The 23,141-nt window shown below is 39.4% G+C and overlaps 1 protein-coding gene across 1 annotated transcript in view; it reads right to left on the bottom strand.

Annotated features, from left to right (window-relative positions):
- The window catches only part of CDK14 (cyclin dependent kinase 14), a 316,963-nt gene that overhangs the window by 129,687 nt on the left and 164,135 nt on the right, over positions 1–23,141 (bottom strand). The window contains exon 9 of the mRNA XM_017817641.1: positions 1,890–2,011. Within this exon, the coding sequence (XP_017673130.1) occupies positions 1,890–2,011 (122 nt within the window). The remainder of the gene's footprint in view (positions 1–1,889; positions 2,012–23,141) is intronic.

Here is a 23,141-nt window from a genome sequence, read left to right as displayed (position 1 = left end):
TAGCTACTAGTAAGTCCTCATCAAGAGGGAAAAAAAAAAAAGCAAGCTATATCAAAGGTTATCACAACTCTTTGATGCAGTCATGGGTAGTATAATACAGTCACATAATGCTGCTGTATCAAACGCTGTCAGCAGTAAATCACAAAGCCCACCATTGATTTCCATCAGCAGCCTGACACCACTAATGCATGTACGTCTTCATTAATATTATTTTATTGCCAGTGGCTATTTAAAAAAAAAGAATGCAGGAGAATGTAACATTGCATGTGGATCATTAGCTTTTAGTTACTATTCTAATTCTCTACACCAGCAAATGAAGTGTAAAAATAGCCTGCAGCCTCTGCCACCTGCTTCCCAGCCACTGTCCAGGGGTTAATATTTGGACTCTTTCTTCATGCAGCTGGTCTTCTACTCAGTGGGAGCCCCACTTTCTGTTCCTGGGGAACAACCATGAAATGTTATTTATCATGGCTATAGCAAAGGCCCTGTGTCTTTTTTTTTTTCTCTAAATAGAGGAAACAGCTGTGCTTTCTACCTCAGCATTATTTAAATACTTAGTGAAGTGGCTTCCTAGTTTAGTCATCATGTAGATCATCAATAATGACACAAGAGTGCACACACTATCTGCCATAAGGACATAATGCCAGTAATTGCATAAAAATGCTAATGCTACAAACACACTTTTCATAACAAATTACCAGATTATCTTGGAATCTGATGGTGGGCAGGTTTCTGTGTCTCCCTTCCTCCCACTCTGGGAAGCCACCAAGTGGTTTTAATATAATTATGGCTCAGCTATGTACAACCTTTGTGTAAGTACAGCCCCAAGCCTCTCTGTGCTCCAGCAGAGCTCACTATTGAATGTGCCAAGTAAGCATAAGTGACCTTAACATGCAACTACACCTCTCACAATCAAACTGGAAGTGCTGTCTCAGATAACCCAGAAAAGCATAGAAGTAAAAACCTAAACCTCTTCTGTCAAATACAATACACATTTGCCCTAATCTGATTTCTGATGTGGCAGTAGCTGAGCCTCTACACAAATTGCTGCCATGTGAAAGAAACTGTATTGCTGGGGCTTTTTTCCTAAGCTTTTCGTAGTTCTTCAGTTTGCACAGAGCAGCAAAAATATTGTAAGGGCTACAAATCAAGTACAAGAGGAATAGGACATCATTCTTCATTTGAAACCAAACAAACCACCTCTGTCCCTAAGTACTTGGATCTTTTTTAGGCCTATATGAAATGCTCCGTGCAAGAGGACATCATTTATGGATATCACAGAAGATGTAATTATTGTGTTTTTCCCCAATATTCTTGTGCCATTTTCTCAGGAAAAAAAATAATAACCTGGATTGCTGAAGTACAATTTTGAGTCCTTCCTCAATCAAACTGCCAATCCTCAAATCAAACTGCCCTTCCAAACCTTCAAGTCTAAATAAAATCCGTAGCTTTGTAAAAAAACTATTCAGTGATGTGTCACACTGATTTACTGCTAACAAATCCAGTAGATTAAGAACTGAGGCTATATGGTCACATCCAGAGAATTCAGGGTTTCTCCTTGCTACGGGAGGCCATGGTGAAAGTTTATCTTCCGCAAAACAAGTGTCATATCACATGAAAATACTGCACTAAGACTACAAAAGTCAAGCAATAACTCAGTGTCTTGCAAAGCACCAATAGGTCTTCTAGTGTCGTATCAACAGCAGGTACCAGCTGCGAATCAGTGGGGTGGCAGGAGGGGATTCCTTTAGGGAGATGCTGGGTGAACCACATGTATTACTACACACACGTTTTTTAACCTCTATCACTAATCTCACTACATATTTGCTTTACATGCCCAAAAAACCCAAGAGCTAAAGCATCTACATCATCACCATCATCTACACTTACCACATGTCAAGGCAGGTGGAATATTCTGTTGATCCCAGAAGGACATCTGGAGGCCTGTACCATAGGGTTACCACTTCATTAGAATATGTATGACTGGGGACTGATTTAGCTCTTGCAAGACCTGTGGGGTAAACACAAATAAATAAATGTAAACAAAACAAAGAAAGAGTTTGCTGTATAGTTACAATCCTAAAAGGATATCTGAGCCCATGTAATGTGACGGCATGTTGCAAGCGTACTTTTCTTCTACTACTGGAGTAAATTACTTAATGAAAAAACATGGTAGCATCTGTCATTTGGTACCTGGCTAAACAGAGCTGTGAATATTATGAAGGGACAATAAAATATGCTTTTCATAATGACAACCACAGGCCCAGGAGAGATGCAAAGATACATGGTGGTATACCTAAACAAATAAGCAGGTATACCTAGACAAATAAATAAAGATTTTAATTGTCATTAACTGCTCATCCTCAGGCATCGATATCCTTTGATTTCAGAGTTTTTTAGAAAAAGGAAATTATAAGGAAACTCCCATACAAATGATGCCACAGAGGAGATTTGGCTTTTTAGGGAATCCTAAGGAAACCTTCCACAGCTTACACTGCAAACCCTAGCTTGCTTATTCAAGTTTATGTTTGAAAGTTGTAGACACACTTACACATTACCATTCAAATAAATATTAATATTGTAGTAATACACCAGAAAATGGTATGTGAAAAATTCTTCTCTCTCGACGAATGTGTATTGGCAGTGCACCAATTTCAGAAATCATTTCAGTGAAGTCTGTGGCCTACTGAAGATTTATTATTTACAATAATTGTCTTTTAAGCTTGTCAGTCATTTAAAATAATTCACATTACTACACAACCATAATCTACCTCATGTAAAAGAGAGACCATCATATGCTAAAACCAGCAGTAGAGAGCACACTTTTGTAACAATGTTTCTCCTGCAGAAGATGCTCTCCTCCAGAAAATGGAAAAACATTTTCAGGGCTAGAGGTGACTGTTCCCATTACAGGCCTGCAAATGCCTTTTCAAATTATCGGCTCCTAGCTACTGCCTTGAGACCACTCCACTCCCTTGCTGGGAACACTGGACATGCACAAGTAATGGAAATCAGGAGAATGTACTACTGGGTGCTTTTTTGTGTCTTCTTGAACTACTGATTTTCCTTTCACAAAACAAATGAAATTACTAAAACAAAAGGTCATGTTTTATACCTTACAGAAACAAGGAAACAAAGTCATACACTCAGAAAGAAATAAGCAACATGAGAATTCTCAAAAGAGTGCAGATGAAGAGTGCTTTGCCCCTTTATTCTTAATACACTGGAAAGGCTATTTAAGAACAGTTACTGAATATATCTCCATAGTAATGATGGCAAATCCTGCCAGCAGATTGCATTATCAGCTGATTATAGCAGTTAGACCACTGTAGAGGAATAATTTGAATTGTATGCCATGATTTCTTCTTTAAAAAATCACATTTGAAACAAGAAAACTCATTTTTAAAAATGTTCAGACCTCCATTTCTTTTACATTTGTGCACCTGGCCACCAGCTTGATGAATGAGTTGGCTCACAAATACAGCCCAAGGTTGGCCAGGTACAGCCCCAAAGAGGTCACATCACGTGCTCCACAGTGCCTCTGCCTCTAGATTAATGTTTTTGCTAGTGAACAGTTCTTATTCCTAGCACACAGAACTATTAACAAGCCTGAGTTTCTGAGCATCTATGTTCCATGTGACTAAACTGAAACACTATTCCCTGAATTTGTGGATATGGACCTAGTATTATTAAGCAATATAAAAATTATGAAAGGATTTGAGAATTCTGGATGTTAAATGACTCCATCCTTCTTTGCCTGCCTGAGCCCTCCCTGTTAGTCTTGTTTGAGGAAGACTGAAACTGGTTGCAAACAACTTCCTCTCTAATCTTCTACCTAGCTCTGATAAGAGAAGAGACATAAGCAGGCAGGGAAAAGGCATTTTTAAGAAGTCAGTAACATCATGTGTTTTGGGGAAAACTGTCAAAAAACTTTAGAGCTTGTGGGATGAAAAATGCACTCAAATTTCCATAACACAAAGCTGATGATTCACACATTCCAGAAATCTCCCATGTGGAGAGAAAGGAGTCCTCAACTTGCCATACCAGAAGTCACACTGCAAATAATACAATATCCAAGCTTGCCAGCCAGTTTCTGCCACTTTGATGGCCAGGACGGAGCTTTGCAAGTATTATAGTCAGCCCAAGCACACCTTTCCTCCTCTTCTGTGACTGTTCAGCATGGAACCAGTCCTCCCATCCTGCTGGGAATGCCATCCATGCTGTTTCCTCAGCATACTGCTTGCTTCTAGATCTCCTCCAACTCTAATCTATTCCAGGTTAAGTAAAATCTATCTGATTTTCAAAGGATGGCCCTTTTGGGCTAATCCCAGCCTATTGTTTTTCTTTAATACATTCTTCACTCCCAAAACACAATGAAAATCTCACTTGAGGTTCGCTGCTGCACCTGGTTTCTTGGTTATATGAGGATCATCACTGGAAAGGAGAAACTTATAAACAAAACCTTCATTTGTAAAAGCGAGTTGAGGCCCTACATTGGCATTAGACATCATCACAGGGTTTAAGAGGTGTGCTGGTTTATGGGGAGGCTTATGGGTACAAGCCATATGTTTTCAGTTGTGGCTAATTGGTTTCCTAGTTGGGCACATACACTGCTTTGGAAACTATATGGCCCAGTGGAAAGCAAGAGTGAACAACCAAGGGAAACACTCACAAAAACTAAGATTAGGAAGGGGAAAATTTGGCACAGTCCCACTGTTCAGTCAGTCACTACCCCTGTGCAGGACTCAAAGGACCTGAATTAGGCAAATGCCTTGGAGGAGCTGCTTTCTTTCAGGGAGGAAGCAACCTTTGCTTTTTCTGAATAACGCTCTGTATAAAGAAGGCATTTGCAATTTTAAACACTTTCACTCAAAGACTCAAAATTAATGCAAATGTTTCTCATCGCACTTGAGACGTGAAAAAATACTCTCATCTTTCAGATATATTTACAGTATAGAAAAGAATGCTACGAAAATATATATGTGAAACACCAATATGATACTGCATTTCTTGTTTTGATGCTCCAGATGCAAATAGATGACAGTTACCAGGGTTTTCTCAGATATCCTTCTGCAAGAAAATTTGCTACATATTTTATACCCCTTTTCACATCTAAATATGCTTACTCATGCAAAATTTATTTAACCACATCCTTCAACTGAAAAAAAAATGAAGGGTAGGATTAATTAGCACAGCATGTTCGATCACTTTCTTTAAGGGTTCCCTGTCTGTTTCCATGGTTACACTACAGGAAGAGCGACAATCTCATTTTAAAAAGACAGAGCTTACAGGGGATCATCAAAACTTCAAACCTTAATGGCCAGTGTACATAAAAGCGAAAAGGTAAATGAAGGATCACCAGGTGAGTACTCAAGATTTACATATTGCTGCTTGAGCACTTTTTTGCCTGGAAAGGTGGAGGAAGGACCTCCTGACAAGCAGTGAACTCCCCTCCGCTTCCTGTGTCGCCTGAAAGATAAAAGATCAACACATGTCCTGCTGTTGCAGCCTATTTTGAGAGAAGGAATCCAAGCATAAGGCCCACTTATTAAAATTAAGGTCGTATCAGACCCACTGGGGAACTTCCATGTAATTACAGGACGGACAGAAACTGTTCCATATTCTCCAGGCACTGTGACCATTATTTATCCAAAATGAAAAAAGAAACTGTTCTGATGCATTACCAAGTGCAAGACAACATCATCTATCTGCACTGTAACACAAACAATAATTTTATTTTAACTCGTTCATTAAGCAACAGCTCACGGTACCTTGTAAAGCCCTGTATTTAAAATACAGAGTGAATGATCTACACCTATGTATATATATGTCATTAACACAAAAAATCCCCTGCTGCCTCTTACTCTGAACTTAAAAAAAAAAATAAATGTAAGAATACATTTTCTTCCTTCATAAACCCAGTTGTCTCTGGTTCATCTGGCTTTATCTTAGGCTCAGAGGATGTATCTGATTTTTGTCTAGGATCAATTATTGACAAAACACACTGCACTGATTTATTATCACTGTAATTTTTAAATTGTGTTTGGTTTTTATAAGAGGCTATAGCTATATCCAGACTCAAGATCTATCTAATACACGCACCTTTGACTACATGAGCACAAATATTAATATTTGATATCTCTCTAGCTGCAGAATAGCCTTCTAGTCAAGTTGATATGACAATCAGGAAGCCTTTGTTCACAGCAAATATGATTCTGCAAATGAGAAAACCAGTCACATCTGCAAAAACAAGGGGTTACCAACCATGTGGATGGTTTCCCTTTCTATTTTACTTTAAATGTGTTGAGAAGTTTGTTATTTTGATTCAGATATATTTTAAATGGCTCTAGCAAGCATACTAAAAACTGCTGCTTTTCCTTGATTCTTGTTTTGCTTATTTAATAATTACCTAGAGTTTGAAACAAATGGCTTATCGAACCATGACTCAGTACCAATATTTGAATTTTGTTAATGTAGTCTATTGTAGATCATGAACTGTCCACTTAACCAATTTACTCAGCTACTTGTTTTCCAACAGAAGCACATTTATTCAGTGAATACCTGAATGACAACAAACTGAAGTAAAATGGGTGGAAACACTGACGCTGCTTCAAAGAAGCAGTCAGTGCTCTAACCCAGAAGCCAGTTCTTGGCATCAAAAGTGTACTGCAGCCTTTAGGTCCCTCTACAGTTTACCTGAATGCATGTCTCCAACATGCAGCTTTACTAGAGCACCTGAGTTAAATTCCTCTGAAATAAGATGAATTAACTACAATATCCTATGTCCTGGTCCTAATACAGCCATTAGCTTATGGTAGTGCTGTTCATTTATAAAAGTTACTCACTAACAGGGAGAGTCTAATGAGGATCCAAAATTAGAATTCCCAAAATGCACTAATGGCTAGTCTTCCACCCTGGAGTGCAGGAGTCAGTTTCCAAGAGACAGAGAGCAGTAAGGCAAAAGGCATGTCTGCCTCTCAGCCTGTCTGGTTTTCCCAGCTGTTATCAGTTGCTCTAATAAAAGATTATTTTTTGGCACAAATCTTATCTCATGTATGACTGTAGACAATCACTTACAGTAACACAGGTGATAATTATTCTAGTCTGTGAATGGGACTCAATTGTCAATTCACAGACAAAAGTTACAGAATGGGGAGACATAGAAATACTTTTCCTTCTACCAGAAAGAACAACTCTGGGACTCATGAAAAGTGTTTTTTTCTTTCCAACAAGTCCAGCGTAATATTTTTCATCATCACCTCTTTCCTCTGCCACCTGTCCACCCAAAGGATCATAGGGAATAGAAAAGAAGGATACAAGAGCTCAGCTATTGGTTGTATGTTATAAGATCACACTGGTTAATTTGACTGAAAATTAACCAGTGTGATCTTATAATATAGCCACAAAGCTGTCTATTTCCTTGCTTTAAAATCCTTATAAAGAATTTCTGATACGTTTTTAAAAAAGCAAACTGTGCCATGACCCCCAATTTATTTCATTGTCTGTAAGCAGAAAGAAACACACTAAAAACTGGGAACTAAACAAACAGTGGTATGGAAATGTAAAAGAAATATACACTCCACTTTTGACATAAGGAAAATGTATCTATTCCCATGGCCTTCTGGGTCAGGATGAATAGGTTCAAATTGCTTCTACTAGACTGGAAGCAGAAAAATAACAGTGTGAGCAAGAAAAAAAAAAAAGGAAAACAAACTGTAAAACATTGTGAACATTCACACAGATGCAAAAGCTAACAGGACCTTCTTCACTACAGAAAAGACCTGGATTCATTATGGACATGGTATACATGCCCACAATAGCCTTAACAGCTGATTTATTTAAATCTGGCTTTCAGATTCTGGATTTTTACTTAACAATCTGTTGTTTCACAAAAAATCTGCAAGAAGGTGATGCCCTTGACTCCTAAAAACATCCCAGCGGGAACACACAACTTTGCTAATAAGGCTCCACACGAAAATGTCAGAATTACTCATTTCACAGTGAAGTTACTAGGCAAAGAGTTAACAATGACTGAGCAGATGGTTTTAAACTGGGAAGATCTGCAGAGTGCAGGGAAGAAGTTCTAGAAAGGACAAACAGGCAGAAAATAATTTGTCACTGAAAATGAGAGCTAATGCATCTTAGGATATTTTAATATTCCTTGAGAAAAAAAAAAAGAAAACTATGAAGCATCTATAAATGAATGAGCCCAATCAGTACTGGGCAATTACTTGAGTAATAATAATAATAATAATAATAATAATAATAATAATAATAATAATTTATATGTGGAATTTTAAGACATAAGCAATGAACTTGCTGAAGGCAAGAAAGGTAACAGAATGCTTTCAGACAGTATTGAGGTATAGATGTTTCACTGCCTTTACGATTTTCCCCTAAAAAGTCAAAGGGACCCAGAGAAGGAAAAAAAAGTGATGCGGGAGAAAAGTGTTGTATAGAGACAAATTGAGAGCTATGGATATCCAATTTGGTGAAGTATCATCAAGCACTGACCACAGAAGTTACCAGCTTACTGCAGGCTATAGCGTAAAAAGCTAACAATTTATCACGATCCCTACCTGCACAACTAAAAGCAGGACTGCAAGAGTCATTTCTGGATGAGTCCATCTGGGGTTCAAGTAAAAATGAACCAACCCTTATCAACTGGTACCTTGACAACTTATGATTTGATAAAAGAGCAGTAGCTACTTGATCTATTGCATGAGACAGGTTGAATACAACACACCAGTAAAGAAATAAATATGATTGCTCTGTGTTCTTCAAGACTTATCTTTCTTAGAAAATCATCATGTAGACAAATTGCCACCCAATCCATTTGGGTGCAAAGAGGACTGAACACATATCAGATTCAAGTCAATAGCATACGGGGCAGCAGTACCATTTAAATCCTTCTGGTTTCATGATATAATACTTTTGACAGCTGAAGAACTATTTATTAAGCACAATTTGGTGCTACTGTAGTGATTCACAGTCATCCAAATAGAAACACAAAAGCAGTGTTTTCACCAGTAGTTTTATATTCAAACATCTAATCCCTGTTGTTTACACTCAGGTAATTTTGTTTCTCAACTGATCACACAACACTGGCAGTGACAAGGTGATGCACATACTGTGCTCTCCACCTATTGAAGGATTCCACAGCTCTGTGCAGTAAATCCATGCAGTGCTGGAAGACAGGCAACAATAGTAGCATGGCCACTGGGATGTTACTCTACTGAGTGATTTATCCCAGAAGGATACTACAATTTTGCTGATCCATCATTTCCCATCTGGAGGTAAAATATTTGGAGAACTCTGATGAAGAGAATACCTCAAGTTATGGTCAGCTACTAAAAGCCTAATCAAGTAACTGCAAATTTATTTGAACTTGTCTAGGATGAGTAGTTTAACAAGAACAGGGCTACATGGAGTAACAAATATTTGAATAACACTAACATTTACAGACAAATAGTACTTTTGAAAAGTAGATCTAACAACTATTTTATTTATAAGTCCAACAACACTGCCATTTGACATTACCTCCCAGGAGTGGAATTTGTGAATTTGAAAAACTGTCTCCACATGGGTACTGAAACCATCAATCCTTAAAGTACAAGGCCTGACTTACATATAAATGGCACAACTCTACAGCTAGCAGTACTGCACAGCCAATGCAAGTGGGTTTGAGATGCCTCCTTTTCCAGCTATGGTGTCACCTGAGCACACATTTCTACACTGCAGAATGCAGCTGCATTTGTTCCACCATCCAGCCTTGCTCTCGAACCGTGGCTGCCCTGTCTGGCACAAAAAGTTCTCTAGTGATCGCTGCTGCCAGTACCTGAGCCAGAGTATTTATAGATAAGACAAATATTCATCTGATTTTTCTCATGGCTACAATGTTATACTCCACATCTTAAGTACTTCCTTAGTGGGTAAAACACTCTTGGATTTCTACTGAAGAACTCCAGTATGTTTTGCATGTGCTATCACATTAGTACATACATTCACATACCAGGTAACGCCCACAGCATCTAAACCCACATTTGACTGCACTGGTTTAAGCCAGAGAAAAATTATCTGAAAACAGGCATTGGTGTAAAACTAACAAAACTAAAAAAAAAAAATTCTCAGTTATATAAAAGCTTTTTGAAATACATTGAAGAACAAAATAACTACAGGAAACTTAAAGATTTCACTAATTTTTAAAATTGTTTTCACTTTGCTTTCAAGAGAGAAGCCATTAAGAAAACCTATATTAGTACTGTTGCTTCTGTAAAGCAATATTATAAAGCAACATTTAACGACAGAAATCTCTGGAGTATCAGATTCACCTGTTCAATTGAATTGCTCCTCAAAACTCATTTAATGTATATGTTATCTTAAATTAGCTGAATCACAAATCTTAGAAGAAAAGTTTGATGTGAGAGACATTCCAATATGCTTAGGTCTAAATGATTATTTGATTTTGCATCAGTAATCAGGCATCTATATTCCTGCAAAGCCACCTAATCAGTTCTTAATACAGTTTTGTCAAAGAAAAAGAAGAAACAAAAATAGACAATTTCATTTTCAAAAAACTTACATTAGAAAGACATTAAAGCTGTTCCTTAACAGTATGATTGTGGAAATATGTAGTTAAAAAGCACATGTTCCCAATGCACCATCTTTCTCTAAATTGATAATGAACACTAAAATACCACTGCCAGAATGGCAAAACTAGAGCTATACAACCAAATCTAGTCCAGTACGTACAGATATAAGCCTACCAAGTCAGTAGAACAGCAGAACCCTATATTGTAACTACTAGAACAAGTGAAAATTTGTTAGTGTATTTGGTCTGGCTGAGATGGAGTTCATTTCCCCTTAGTGGCCCTCACAGTGCTGTGCTTTGTAGCCAGCAGGCTGTTGATAACACACCAGTGTTTCGGCTACTGCCGAGCACAGCATCAGCACTGTAACATTCCTCCCTCAGTTGAGGGCAAGATCCTGGGAGGGGACAAAAGCAGGCCAGCTGACCCAAACTGACCAAAGGGATATTCCAGACCACGTGACATCGGCTCAGATATAAAAGCTAAGGCAAGGAGCAGGAAGGCAGGCATTCATTGTCTCCACTGGTTGCCTGCTGAGGAACCATCACACGTGCTGGAGCCCTGCTTTGGCAGCCCATTGCTGCTGATGGGAAGTAGAGAATGAAGCGTCTTATCTTTTGTTTTGCTTTTGGGTGCACAAGCTTTCACCTGGCTTCTGCTTTAATAAACTGCCTTATCCATACCCATGAGTTCTTTTCCATCTTACTCTCACCTCTGTCCAGCTGGGAAGGGGAGTGATAGAGCAGTTGGATGGGCACCTGGCATCCAGCCAAGGTCAACCACCAGCTAGTAATGAAACCACACCATTCTTTTCTCTATTTTTCATTTAATTTAAAGATGATGGATGTACTTCTGAATGCAATGGTCAATAAAAACTACTTGTAGATTGAAATCAAAGGATCCCTAATAGTATTTTGACCACTGACAAAATACTACTGTCATACTATTATTAAAACATTCCATTTTTTATTTAAATAATTTACTATTTCAAGTTTGTATGTATGAGCAAATTGTAAGTACACGAAAGCATGTTTCATTTAGTATCACATTCTGCAACCTGTGTAGCAAAGCTGGAGATCATCCTGAGCACTGTAAGACAGAATGGGCAAAGAATTGTCAAAATTTCAAGAAGTTAACATTAGGCATTTGTGTTTATGAAGTACATTTCAGTGATCTGTTGCCTTTTTTCTTATTCCTCTGCCTCCTCCACCTACGATTTTTTTTTTAGTTAGTTATTTTTTTCCAAGGTCTACAGACAGTTCAGTGTGGAACCAAATTTCCAGTGGCTCAGAGTACAGAACTAACTTAAAACTATTGCAATGAAATATCCTTAAAAGCAAATATAGTCACAAGATCAAATAAATTTGATGTCCGAGACTTAAAATTTGCTGCAATAAAAAGGATATAAATATGTTCATGGCTGTGGGGGGGAATGAAAGAGATTACATCTGAAAATCTTCTTTTACCTTATGTAACCTTTGTCAACCTCACCAAGGCTTTTGATACTGTGAGCAGAAAAGGTTTGTGGCAGATTTTGGAACGTTTAAGTTGTCCCCCCAAGTTCCTTAAAATGATCATCTCACTCCATGAGGATCAGCACGGCCAAGTCAGATATGGCAATGCACTTTCTGAGCCCTTTTTAGTTAAGAATGGTGTGAAACAAGGCTGCGTTCTCGCTCCTACCCTATTCACCGTCTTCTTCAGCATGATGCTCCAAAGGGCCACTGCAGACCTTGATGATCAGGACGGTATCTACATTCATTACCATACTGATGGAAGTCTATTCAATCTAAGGCGACTGAAGGCCCACACCAAGACCTTAAATCATCTTGTCCGGGAGCTGCTTTATGCTGATGATGCCGCCCTTGTTGCCCACACAGAAGCAGCTCTGCAGCATTTAACATCCTGCTTTGCAGATGCTGCTGAGCTCTTTGGGCTGGAAGTCAGCTTAAAGAAGACAGAGATCCTCCATCAACTTGCACCTCAGGAAGTCCCCCATCATCCCCACATCACCATTGGCCAATCAGAGCTCAAATCAGTCCAACAGTTTAATTACCTTGGTAGCCTCATCTCCTCAGATGGTAAGATCGACGGAGAGATAGACAACAGGTTGGCAAAGGCATATAGAGCTTTTGGAAAGCTCCACAAAAGAGTATGGCATAATAAACACTTGAAGAAAAGCACCAAGATCAGTGTTTACAAAGCCATAGTGTTGCCCACTCTCTTATATGGTTCCGAATCATGGGTCATCTACCACCACCACCTGCATCTCCTAGAACGGTTCTATCAACGCTGCCTCTGTACAATCCTAAACATCCACTGGTCAGATTATGTGACCAATACATCTGTTCTAGAACAAGCAGCTGTCACAAGTATTGAGGCCATGTTACTGAGAACACAGCTGCGATGGGCAGGGCACGTCTCAAGGATGAAGGATCTTGCTTTATGGTGAACTTGCCACTGGCTGCCGCATGAGAGGAGCCCCGAAGAAAAGATACAAGGACTCCTTGAAACAACATCTCAGCCTTGGCCATAACTGGTCTACTCTGGCCTCAAATCGGGAGGTCTGGAGACACACCATCTATAACGCAGCTGTCTCCTTCGAGAACACACACAGGATCACTCTTGAGGAAAAAAGGCAACGTAGAAAGAACCGTGTATTGCAGAATACACCATCTAAGGAATCTTTCTGTTGTGCCTTTTGCAATCGGATATGTCTGTCACGTATTGGCCTCATAAGCCACCAGCGTGCCTGTAGCAAATGTGGATAGAGCCTTCCCAAATCTTCGTTCGCGAAACCTAGCCATGATTTGATTGATGATGATGATGACATCTGAAAATCTTCTTTTACCTTATTTCCAAGGACCACACAAAAAAATTTGCTGTATGATCTGACATGTTTTAAGCCATAAAAACCAAAGGTGGTAAAAGCTGAACTGTCTTTGGAGAAGAGCTTGAGGATCTTCAACAAGGTGAAGATCTTACCAGCCATTCTCCCTACTATGTAACTCAAGTCACTCAGCACCATTTTCTCCCCTTGCAAAGTGGTTGTTAATGTTCCCACATCACCCAGACAAAAAGCTGCTGATTCCTGATCTCCCACTTATAAGTTTTGGGTCTTTCAAATTACAAGAATGAGAAGTCAAGCAAAGTTTAGTTATTTGTAACATACATACCCGGAGTTACCATTTACCTGTATAGTTTTTGGAAATGGAAATCACTGGAAAAGTGTTAAGTATTGCTAAGACAAGCACTGCCTGATCTCTTCTGGCTATCATCAAGGCCAATTGATGCAGGGGCAACTTTTATCTTAATGCAGGTAGACCTGCAAGCATAATTTTCATTTACAGCAGGACAAATGGTGCATCTATGACTATATATTAGTACAATCAGTACTGTATCTTTCAGAGGAATGAAAAAAATTAATGCATAAATTATTAAAAATTACCTAGATAAAAAGTGACTGTGCTACAGAAAGGTAAGGTTTTAAACTGTCTGGGACAAAACAAATGATGTTATAAATTACAGAGCCATCACTTCTTTAAAATGCAATCTCAATTATGGTATTATTTCAGACGGTGTTAAATGGCACATTTCTCTTAATGAACTGTCAGTTCTGCTCACATTAATCTTTTTCTTTGCATATCAGTATTTTTGTTCTGACTGATGATAAATTCTTTCATCTTTAATCCACACCTTTTCCAGTTGACCTTTAATATCTACATAGCTGATTATTTCCTGTAAAATAAATATGCATAACCATTAACACACTAATGACATTCAAATTATTTTAAAATTTGGCATAATTTTCTCACTACATAATACAGTATGTTCTATTAAATAAGGAAACATTAAACCAAATCATCATCAGACCAAGAAAGCAAAGATGGAGAGTACTATGGGAGGTAACTGGATGCCTATATTCAAAAGCTTTACCATGCGTAGTACTTTTTCCTGTAGTACTTTTTTCCCTGCAACTGTTGTATCAGAAACAAGTAAAGAAGCTTCAGAACAATGAAGTTTTAAAGAAAGTTTGGTATTTTAAATACAAGGGTTTGTAGATACAGTAATCAAAAGGGTATGCACTAAGGCTATGACAGAAGCAAGATATGTGAGAAGAAAAATGTTCTCATATAAAACTGATAGAACACCATCACATGACTGAACAAGGCTTTTTTTTTCCAATTAAAACAATGTTTGTTTTAAATACATCTACAGATTCATTTGGATGGATGGATCTCTCCTGTACAGACAGCAGATCATAGTTCTTAATGTCCTTTCTCCAACTGTCACCTAAGAGCCTGGTTGACACTTAGGTAGGGAATATAAGAAAAAAAGAATCATGATTCTGATAATAACACAGTCAGCATTAACCTAGATGCAGTACAGATGACATCTAAATCCCATGTTCTTCTTAAGTACAAAACACTGAAACAGATTTTTCATCACATTTGTTTTAATGGTGTCATAACCAACTTCTTTTATTGCCCTTAATGGATGATTAAGATACTTTCCTCCTATTTAAAAGCTCAATATAACTCTAACTTGTAACAGTGGAAAACTGGATGTAACCCTAAGTAATCTGAGAGGCATTTAACAGGGGACACATTTAGTGAATCACACCAATCTCCAGCTCCTTCATGCTTTTTAAAAAAAAAATAATTCCTTTTCAGTCAATAATCCTACACAGTGTTTCTCAGTGTGAAGAACTTAAGTTACAGCATCTGCTTTAGTAATAGTACATTTAAAGAATTTTAATTTCCATTATTAAAAAACAATCAATGAAGACCAACATGGACAAAAATTCAGTATGTGGCTCTGCTTTGTATTTACTATTAGCATAGAGTAGATGAAGTCTTAACTGAAAAGAGAACCTCACAGTTTTTGCAAATTGCTGTCTCCAGATAGTAAACGTGTCAAATTTACTCTGTCTCTATAGACTATGAAACCAAACTTCTGTCCATAAGAAATTCTTCCTGCATTGACTCTCACAATAGTATTTTTTTTTATTTAGATTTAACTGATACCTCAATAAAACCATCAGATCTATGAAGCAATTTAGATGGAGATCCATGACTGGAATGGCAAACTGAATAGATATGAGCAGGCATGAGTATCTGAAGCAGCACTAGATTATACACTCTCTCGCATCTTCACTTCTAAAACAATTCTTTAGCCCAAATGCCAGAAATCAGATCTACCCCTTTGCACTGCTGTTGTTTGAAATTTTCTGCCACTTACACATCTCCTCTCCTCTCTTTACCACAGATCTGGGCATGATAAGAGAAGGTCACAAGCACAGCACATGAAGTCCTCGTTCCTGGGAGGGAAGGAGAAGGAGGCAGCTTTAGCTACTCCCTGACAGCAGCCAGCTATACCATTAGAAACTGAGAAAGAAGGTCTGGGGGTGGAGGAAAAGCCTGTCATCACGGGAAAGCAAAATAAATAACAGAAGCCTGCTACAGGTCTGCGTGCACAGTACCCACAGCTTTTGCAGCCTATAACTTTAATCTGCCCTCCAAGAGAAAGGATTTGAAAGTCCTACCTTCAAATAGGTAGCTGATAGCTACCTATCAACTCTGCTCCTAAGTTCTGGCCTCACTATCCCTGGATCTAGAGACCAACATGGATAGCAAGGGCTTTTTTCACTGACTGAGTAACAAGCATTCAAAGCTACAGCAGGACAAATAGAGTCTGTTCTGCTGTTGCAGGCCCTCAGCCCAACTGCCACCATGAACAGCATTATAAGCTCCCACTTTAATTACAGAAATAACTGTGTTTTATAAAGACCTCCAAGCTGACTCAAGTTTGCCAGTTTGGGTTTCACTTTCCAGCTTCCCATTTCCTGTTTTTTCAACTTACAACATTGTCACTGAAATCATCTTTATTTCTTGATATTTAATACAAATAAAGCCTGCAAAGAAACCTATCACTGTCCTTCCTGGGGGTACGAGAACCAATTCTTCAGATTTTAAAGACTGTTATCAGAGGGGAACAGCTGCACCTGGGGTAACAGCAGTCTTTATTTTTATCCTGTTCAATTCAGGCAGGGTGTTAGAGGGGTCTGTTGACCTATGTTTGGGGTAAACTGGTTCTCTTTACCAGCACTGGCCTCTGATAACAAATACCCAGACAGCTGCCACCATTTCCCTGGTCCCTGCAGAAGGGCTGCTGTGGAGGGCAGGAGCTGCTGTGGGCCAGGTGCCTCAGGGGTCACCCAGCTGCTCCTACTGCTCTCTCCAAATGCCAGGTGGCTGCAGCCTCACGGCCTGCTTTTTCTCAGGCTCACTTGAAGCCGGGTGACCAGAGGGAGCCAGCCTACATAACTAGAGATGCTCTCGGAGGAGTTTTGCAAACAATTTCGTCAAGCTTTCCTGACAATATATAATACCAGCTCTTCAGGCACTGTGGCAACTCCTTATATCAGCATCTTCAAGAACGGATACTCTGTGGAGCATTTACACAGGAAATACATAGCAGTTATCCACGCAAGCAATCTTTCATGCTATCCAACCTTTCATATGAATTTTATACAGTACATTATAAAGAAACTCCTTACGGGATTCTTACTGCGAAAAAAAAGAACTAATTTTTTTCAAGTTGTCAACATAGCTTTAATAATTTTAACAGTAAACTATACAGCAATAACCTTCTCCCTCATGACACGCCCCTGACATGCTCCCCACAGAAAAATCTATATGGAAATACATGGAAACATCCTCTCTGATACTCAGCTGCAGTTTTAAACTGCAACTCCATTGAGTATAATTCCCTTTATTATTATCCTCAAGTCTCCTTGCTTCTGCTATCTATTATTAATCACGTTATGTATCTAGAATGATGCATGGTTGAATCACACTTACTTCATTCTTTCTTTTACTACATCACAGGGCTTTATATTAACAAAACTCCAAAACCTTAAGGCTGGGCTTCCACCATAATGCAGACTGCCTGCAGCTTCTTACTCATCCAAAGGGATCCCCAAAGACAACCAAAAGCTGCCAGGAAAACCTTCAGGGTCAGTGTTATTTGAAAGAGTAAATGAAAGACATTTTCATGAAAATTGTCATGCTGGTTTTTTTCTCCAAAGCCCATTCCTACAGACGAGAAAGATCAACTCTCTTACTGCAGGAACAAGCAGTAAAGCATTAAAATACTAAGTTCCTGATGCTCTTTCTCATTCACCTTGCAACACTAGAATTTGTTGTAGTGTTACCACAGTTTGAAGATTATTTTCAAAAGGACTAAAACTAACAAAAATTGGGGCAGGGAGTGGATGGGAGGGGAGACACATATTCAAGTCTTAAAAAAATATTTAAAAAGCATCAATCTTCAAGTTTTCCTATTCTTTCAAACTATTGCCAAGCTAGCAAACCTACTGTTCCATACTTTGAAATCGTACTTTGCGTTTCTGTCTCTCAGGTGCCTGCATAGTTTATACACCGAGTCTTAGAGCCATGGCATAGAGAAAAAGTCAGTAAACATAATAAAAAGAATGGCACCCCAATTAAAATATATGATTACACAGAAGTTCCTTGCAATTACAATAACTGCACAATCCAAAACAGAGACCAAACAGGTCTTCAAACTTCTTATCCACCCACCTCACGAAGTTCACTTCCACTGCAGGCCTAACATAAAAGATGAAAGTGAGAGGCAGTTGCAGGGAAGATTCACAAACAAGCAATCCCCTGAAAAACAAACCCCAGCAGCAGGTTGATCAGCTCACAGATAAAGCAGGTCAAGGGCCCTACTAGCAACTTGGCCAGTTTCTTTCACAGCCTCAGAAGAGTTTTACTGCCTCATACACTAGTCAAGCCTAAATGTTTTGTTCTTGACACACGTGCCCTGATGACTTTCTCAGTGCATCAAAAGGTGAAAGCTACAAAAATTTTTTATCTGAAGATATCTAATAACAAGTATAACTGGGAAGGTTTCAACCCAGGAAGCAAAAAATTATTCTAACTAAAGAATATGTAAGAGTAATCAGATTAAAGGTCCACACTGTCCCTGGAAGAGTCAGAATATTAGGTTGTTAGTGGCTGTTACAGAACAGAGAAGAAAGAACAAGGCACAAAAAGAGTAAATCCATCCTGGAAAGTCCCACACAGGCAGTGGGATGCACCTCCTACCTGATTATCATCAGCTGTTTAGGGACTTGGTGCTGAAGTTTATTAAGCATGCAAACATAACTGATTAGCCAATCTTGATTTATATCAGCATATACAGTAGCTAAATGACAATACCCAATCATTAAAAAACAAAACAAAACAAGCATGGTATTTACTGAGCCACAGAACCACACAAGAGGGAAAATTTGCCTATTTCAATCTGCCTGATTGCTCAAGGCTTAGTCCAGTCAGTGAAGCAAACAGAGATTTCACCTCATCTCTGGGCTGAAGTACTCTCATATTGGACATTTCCATCCTTATGCTCAGTTCTCATTCCACTTATTACCATTATCCCTCATTCTCCCACTGTGCACCTTGGTAAAGAGCACCTTCATGCTATACATCACCACCCTCTTGGTAACCAACTCTTTAGGTACTGGGAGACTTCAGAACTAGTCATTTCATTACAAAAGGCAATCCCATGGATCAAACATGATTCACCTTGACTAAAGCTGGCAAACACTTTCTTCACATGCACAGAAATTACTTTCAAGCAGCCTCACTCCATTATTTTCTCAGCGATAGCAGTTGACCAACCTGCAATACCCCAGACCTTCCTTCTTGCCCTTCTTGAAAATGGGTACATTAACTTTTCTTTAGTTATTGGAGACCTCCCTCAGTCTACAGTCTTTTAAAGATGATGGAGAGAAGCCTGAAAATGACATCATCACCAGTACTCTCAGGCACATGGTGTGATTCCTGGGTTTGTCCTCTGCAGGGCCAGGATTTGGACTCTGTGATACTTCCAACTCAGGAGATTTTATAATTCAATGAACTTGCACAGGTCAAGAGTTCTCAGAAATCCCCAATTCAGTTATTTTCCACTCTCCCTTTCCTCCCTGAATCACATCTCTGAGAATAAAGGCCCATGAGATCTTACTCATGAAGACCAAGACAAGGAAGGGACAGAGCACTTCAGCCTTATCAGAGTCTCTCTTGCCAACTAAACCCCAGCACTAAATGCCACGTCCAGTCATTTCTTGAACACTTCCAGGGATGGTGACTCCACCACTTCCCTCGACAGCCTGTTCCAATGCTTAACTACCCTTTCAGTGAAGAAATTCTTCCTAATGTCCAACTTGAACTTTCCCTGGTGCAGAATGAGACCATTTCCTCTTGTCCTGTTGTTAGCTGCCTGGAAGCAGAGAATGACCTCCACCTGGTTACAGCTTCCTTTCAGGTAGCTGTAGAGAGCCATAAGGTCCCCCTTCAGCCTCCAAGCGAAACAACCCCAGTCCCCTCAGCTGCTCCTCACATGACTTTCTAGACCCTTTACCAGCTTTGTCACCCTTCTCTGGATATGCTCCAGTACCTCAATGTCTTTCTTGGAGTGAGGGGCCAAAAACTGGATACAGTTCTCAAGGCGTGGCCTCACCGGTGCTGAGTATGGAGGGACAATCATTGTCCTAGTCCTGCTGGCCAGGATGCTATTAGCCTTTTTGACCACCTGGGCACATTGCTGATTCATGTTTAGCTGGCTGTTGACCAGCACCCCCAAGGCCTTTTCCACTGGGCTGCATTCCAGCCACTCATTCCCAAGCCTGTAGCACTGCATGGGGTTGTTGTGACCCAAGTGCAGGACCTGGGCATTTGGTCTTCTTGAACATCATAAAGTTGGCCTCAGCCTATCAATAGAGCCTGTCCAGATCCCTCTGCAGAGCCTTCCTAGCTTCCACCAGATCAGGACTGGCCCCAGTAATGAGCCTTGGGAAACCCCACTAGTGACTGAACACCAACTGGACATAACTCCATTCATCAGCATTCTCTTGGCACAGGCATCAAGACAGTTTATAACCCAGCAAAGAGTGCACCTGTCCAAGCCATGGGCTGCCAGCTTCTCCAGGAAAATTCTGTGGGAAGCAGTATCAAAGGCTTTATTGAAGTCCAGGTACACACATCTACAGCCTTCCCTCATCCACCAGGTGGGTCACCTGGTCATAAAAGGACATCAGATTGGTCAAGCAGGACCTGCCTTTCCTAAACCCACGCCGGCTAGGCCTGATCCCCTGGTTGTCCTGGACATGCCAGGTGATCACACTCAAGATACTCTGTTCCATAACTTTCCCTGGAACCAAGGTCAGACTGACAGGCCGGTAGTTCCCTCGATCCTCCTTTCAACCTTTTTTGTAGATGGGTATCACACCATCCAACCTCCTGTCACCTAGGACCTTCCCAGTTAACCAGGACTGATGATAAATGATGGAGAGTGGCTTGATGGGCTCTTCTGCCAGCTCCCTCAGCACCCTTGTGTGAATATCATCTGGACCCACAGACTGTGAGTGTCTAAGCGGCACAGAAGGTCTCTAACTACTTCCTCCTGGGCTGCAGGGGATCTATTCTGCTCCCTGTCCTTATCTACCAGCTCAGGGGGATGGTAGACCTGAGGATAACTGGTCTTCCTGTTGAAGACTGAGGCAAATTGCTTATGGTGTTACTCATTAAAGGTTTAAAATACTTTATTTTTACTTAAGACAGACATACGTGTGGGGGAAAATAAACAAACCAATAGACAGCTAAATTCACACCATAGGATCAAAAATAATTCTTACACTTCATTTCACAAGGAGAATTCCTCATATACTTTAATTTCCTCTGGAATTTTAACTAGATTGAAAAAAAGAATGCAGGTATGGCCTTCAAGGACTATTTTTCATAGCAACAATTATTCAAGATGTAGTCTCCCCTATTATATCTTCTCAAGAAAGTCATTTTTTATAGCTCATCCATTTTTAATTTGATAAAGCCTCTGTATTCTGTTCTCCCTTTTCATTTGACCGCTGAGACTTCTCATAAATGTTCATTTCCTAGCAGCTAGAGCACAATGAACAGAAAAGCAAACTGCTGTTCGTCTGAACAAAGGCACTCCCACACAGTGGAGTATCTATGTCTGGGAGCCCTGCTATAGAAAAACACATGCCCACAGTTATTCAAAGATTCCACTTCAGCCACAGTGCAATGCACTGGCAGACATGAATAGCCTTTCTTTTACCTTGTTTATTCAAGAACTATGATCCACCACAGCCTGCTTTTAAGTATTTGATATCCTACAGTGAAGAGATTAAATAAGCCTGACGCCAAATGAAAAACTTCAGACATGATGTTGATTTTTTTGTAAACTTATGAAACCAAAATCTGAAGGTCTTGTCCTTAGAGACTAAAAGGCCTTTGCTCTAGGATTTTATATTTATTGTGCTAGCAAAGTCAATCCTATCTCTGTCAGAAACTGATTTCTTGATAGGTTTTCTCCTTCCTTGAGTGCATTTGAAAGAAAAGCAACCATCTTTCTAATTTCCATACTGCTCCTCATGTAATTAATCAAATACACAATATAAGCCGACTTCCTTTCCAAGCACATTATTGCAAATTAGTCATTTGTGGCAGAAAAACATAAAGAGAGACAGGACTGTATTTTACATCTTGTTTAAGAAAAGTCTTTCACAATGGGAACGTGGAAGATGAGCTATAATAATACAGCGTTTCAATAAGTAAATATGCACAGGGAGGCACATAGACAGCACACGGGTGTGCTCTCATTTCTCATGTTTCCAGTGAAAGAGGTCATGACCTTTCAGACTTTAACCTCATCACTTCTAATTTTTCATCTTGGTTCTCAGAAGAGAAGTCTAACCCATCTGGTTTTCAATTTTATGAGGTCATGAGCCATGAAAGAAAATCTAGCTTTAAAAAAAACCCCTGTGATATATAGTCTTCTCTCTGTGTATAAGAGTAGATTATGCAGATGTTTCTGTTAGGTCAAAACAAACTTACAAGAGAAAAAGTATCCTTTGCACAATATTACACATTCACGTGTCTACAACTGTGTACTTCATTTTGGTTGTACTCACACATATCTAGTCTATCAAAATAATTCATAACGGCAACCTTAAACTCTTACCAAGATGAAGCTGTGAAAAGCCTGCCTTTGATGTCCTTACTGGGATATTTAGCCTGGTGCCACAATGAGACAATAATTTCATCAGAACTGATAGTTACATTTCCTACTACAGCAGGGCACAAAAAAGTGTCCCATCCTTTCCTCTGCTCTATGGCAACATCAGGCAATACAAGAGGCAGGTCAACTCATGTCTGATTTGGACATTTCATTGATCAGTTCACACCTCCAGCAATGCATTTAATAGTGTTGGTGAAAGGTGGGTTGTTTTCTTTTTAATTTAACAGCTGAAAAGTGCGCAGCCTTCCTCTCTCCAGCCACACAAGCCAGAGCTTCAGCAACCCACCCCCACACCATAGGAAACATTTTACATACAAAAGACTTTGTGAGATCTTTTACATGGTTTTCAGCATCCACAAAAGCCAGAGAACCATTATCCAGAGAACCATTATTACAATCTCCTGAAAGATTTATAATATGGGGATAGTT

Source organism: Lepidothrix coronata, unplaced genomic scaffold (assembly GCF_001604755.1).
Source record: "Lepidothrix coronata isolate B3197 unplaced genomic scaffold, Lepidothrix_coronata-1.0 Scaffold62, whole genome shotgun sequence".
NCBI lineage: Eukaryota > Metazoa > Chordata > Aves > Passeriformes > Pipridae > Lepidothrix > Lepidothrix coronata.
Note: the sequence above shows the minus strand (reverse complement) of the source record. Positions and strands in the feature narration are given on the sequence as shown.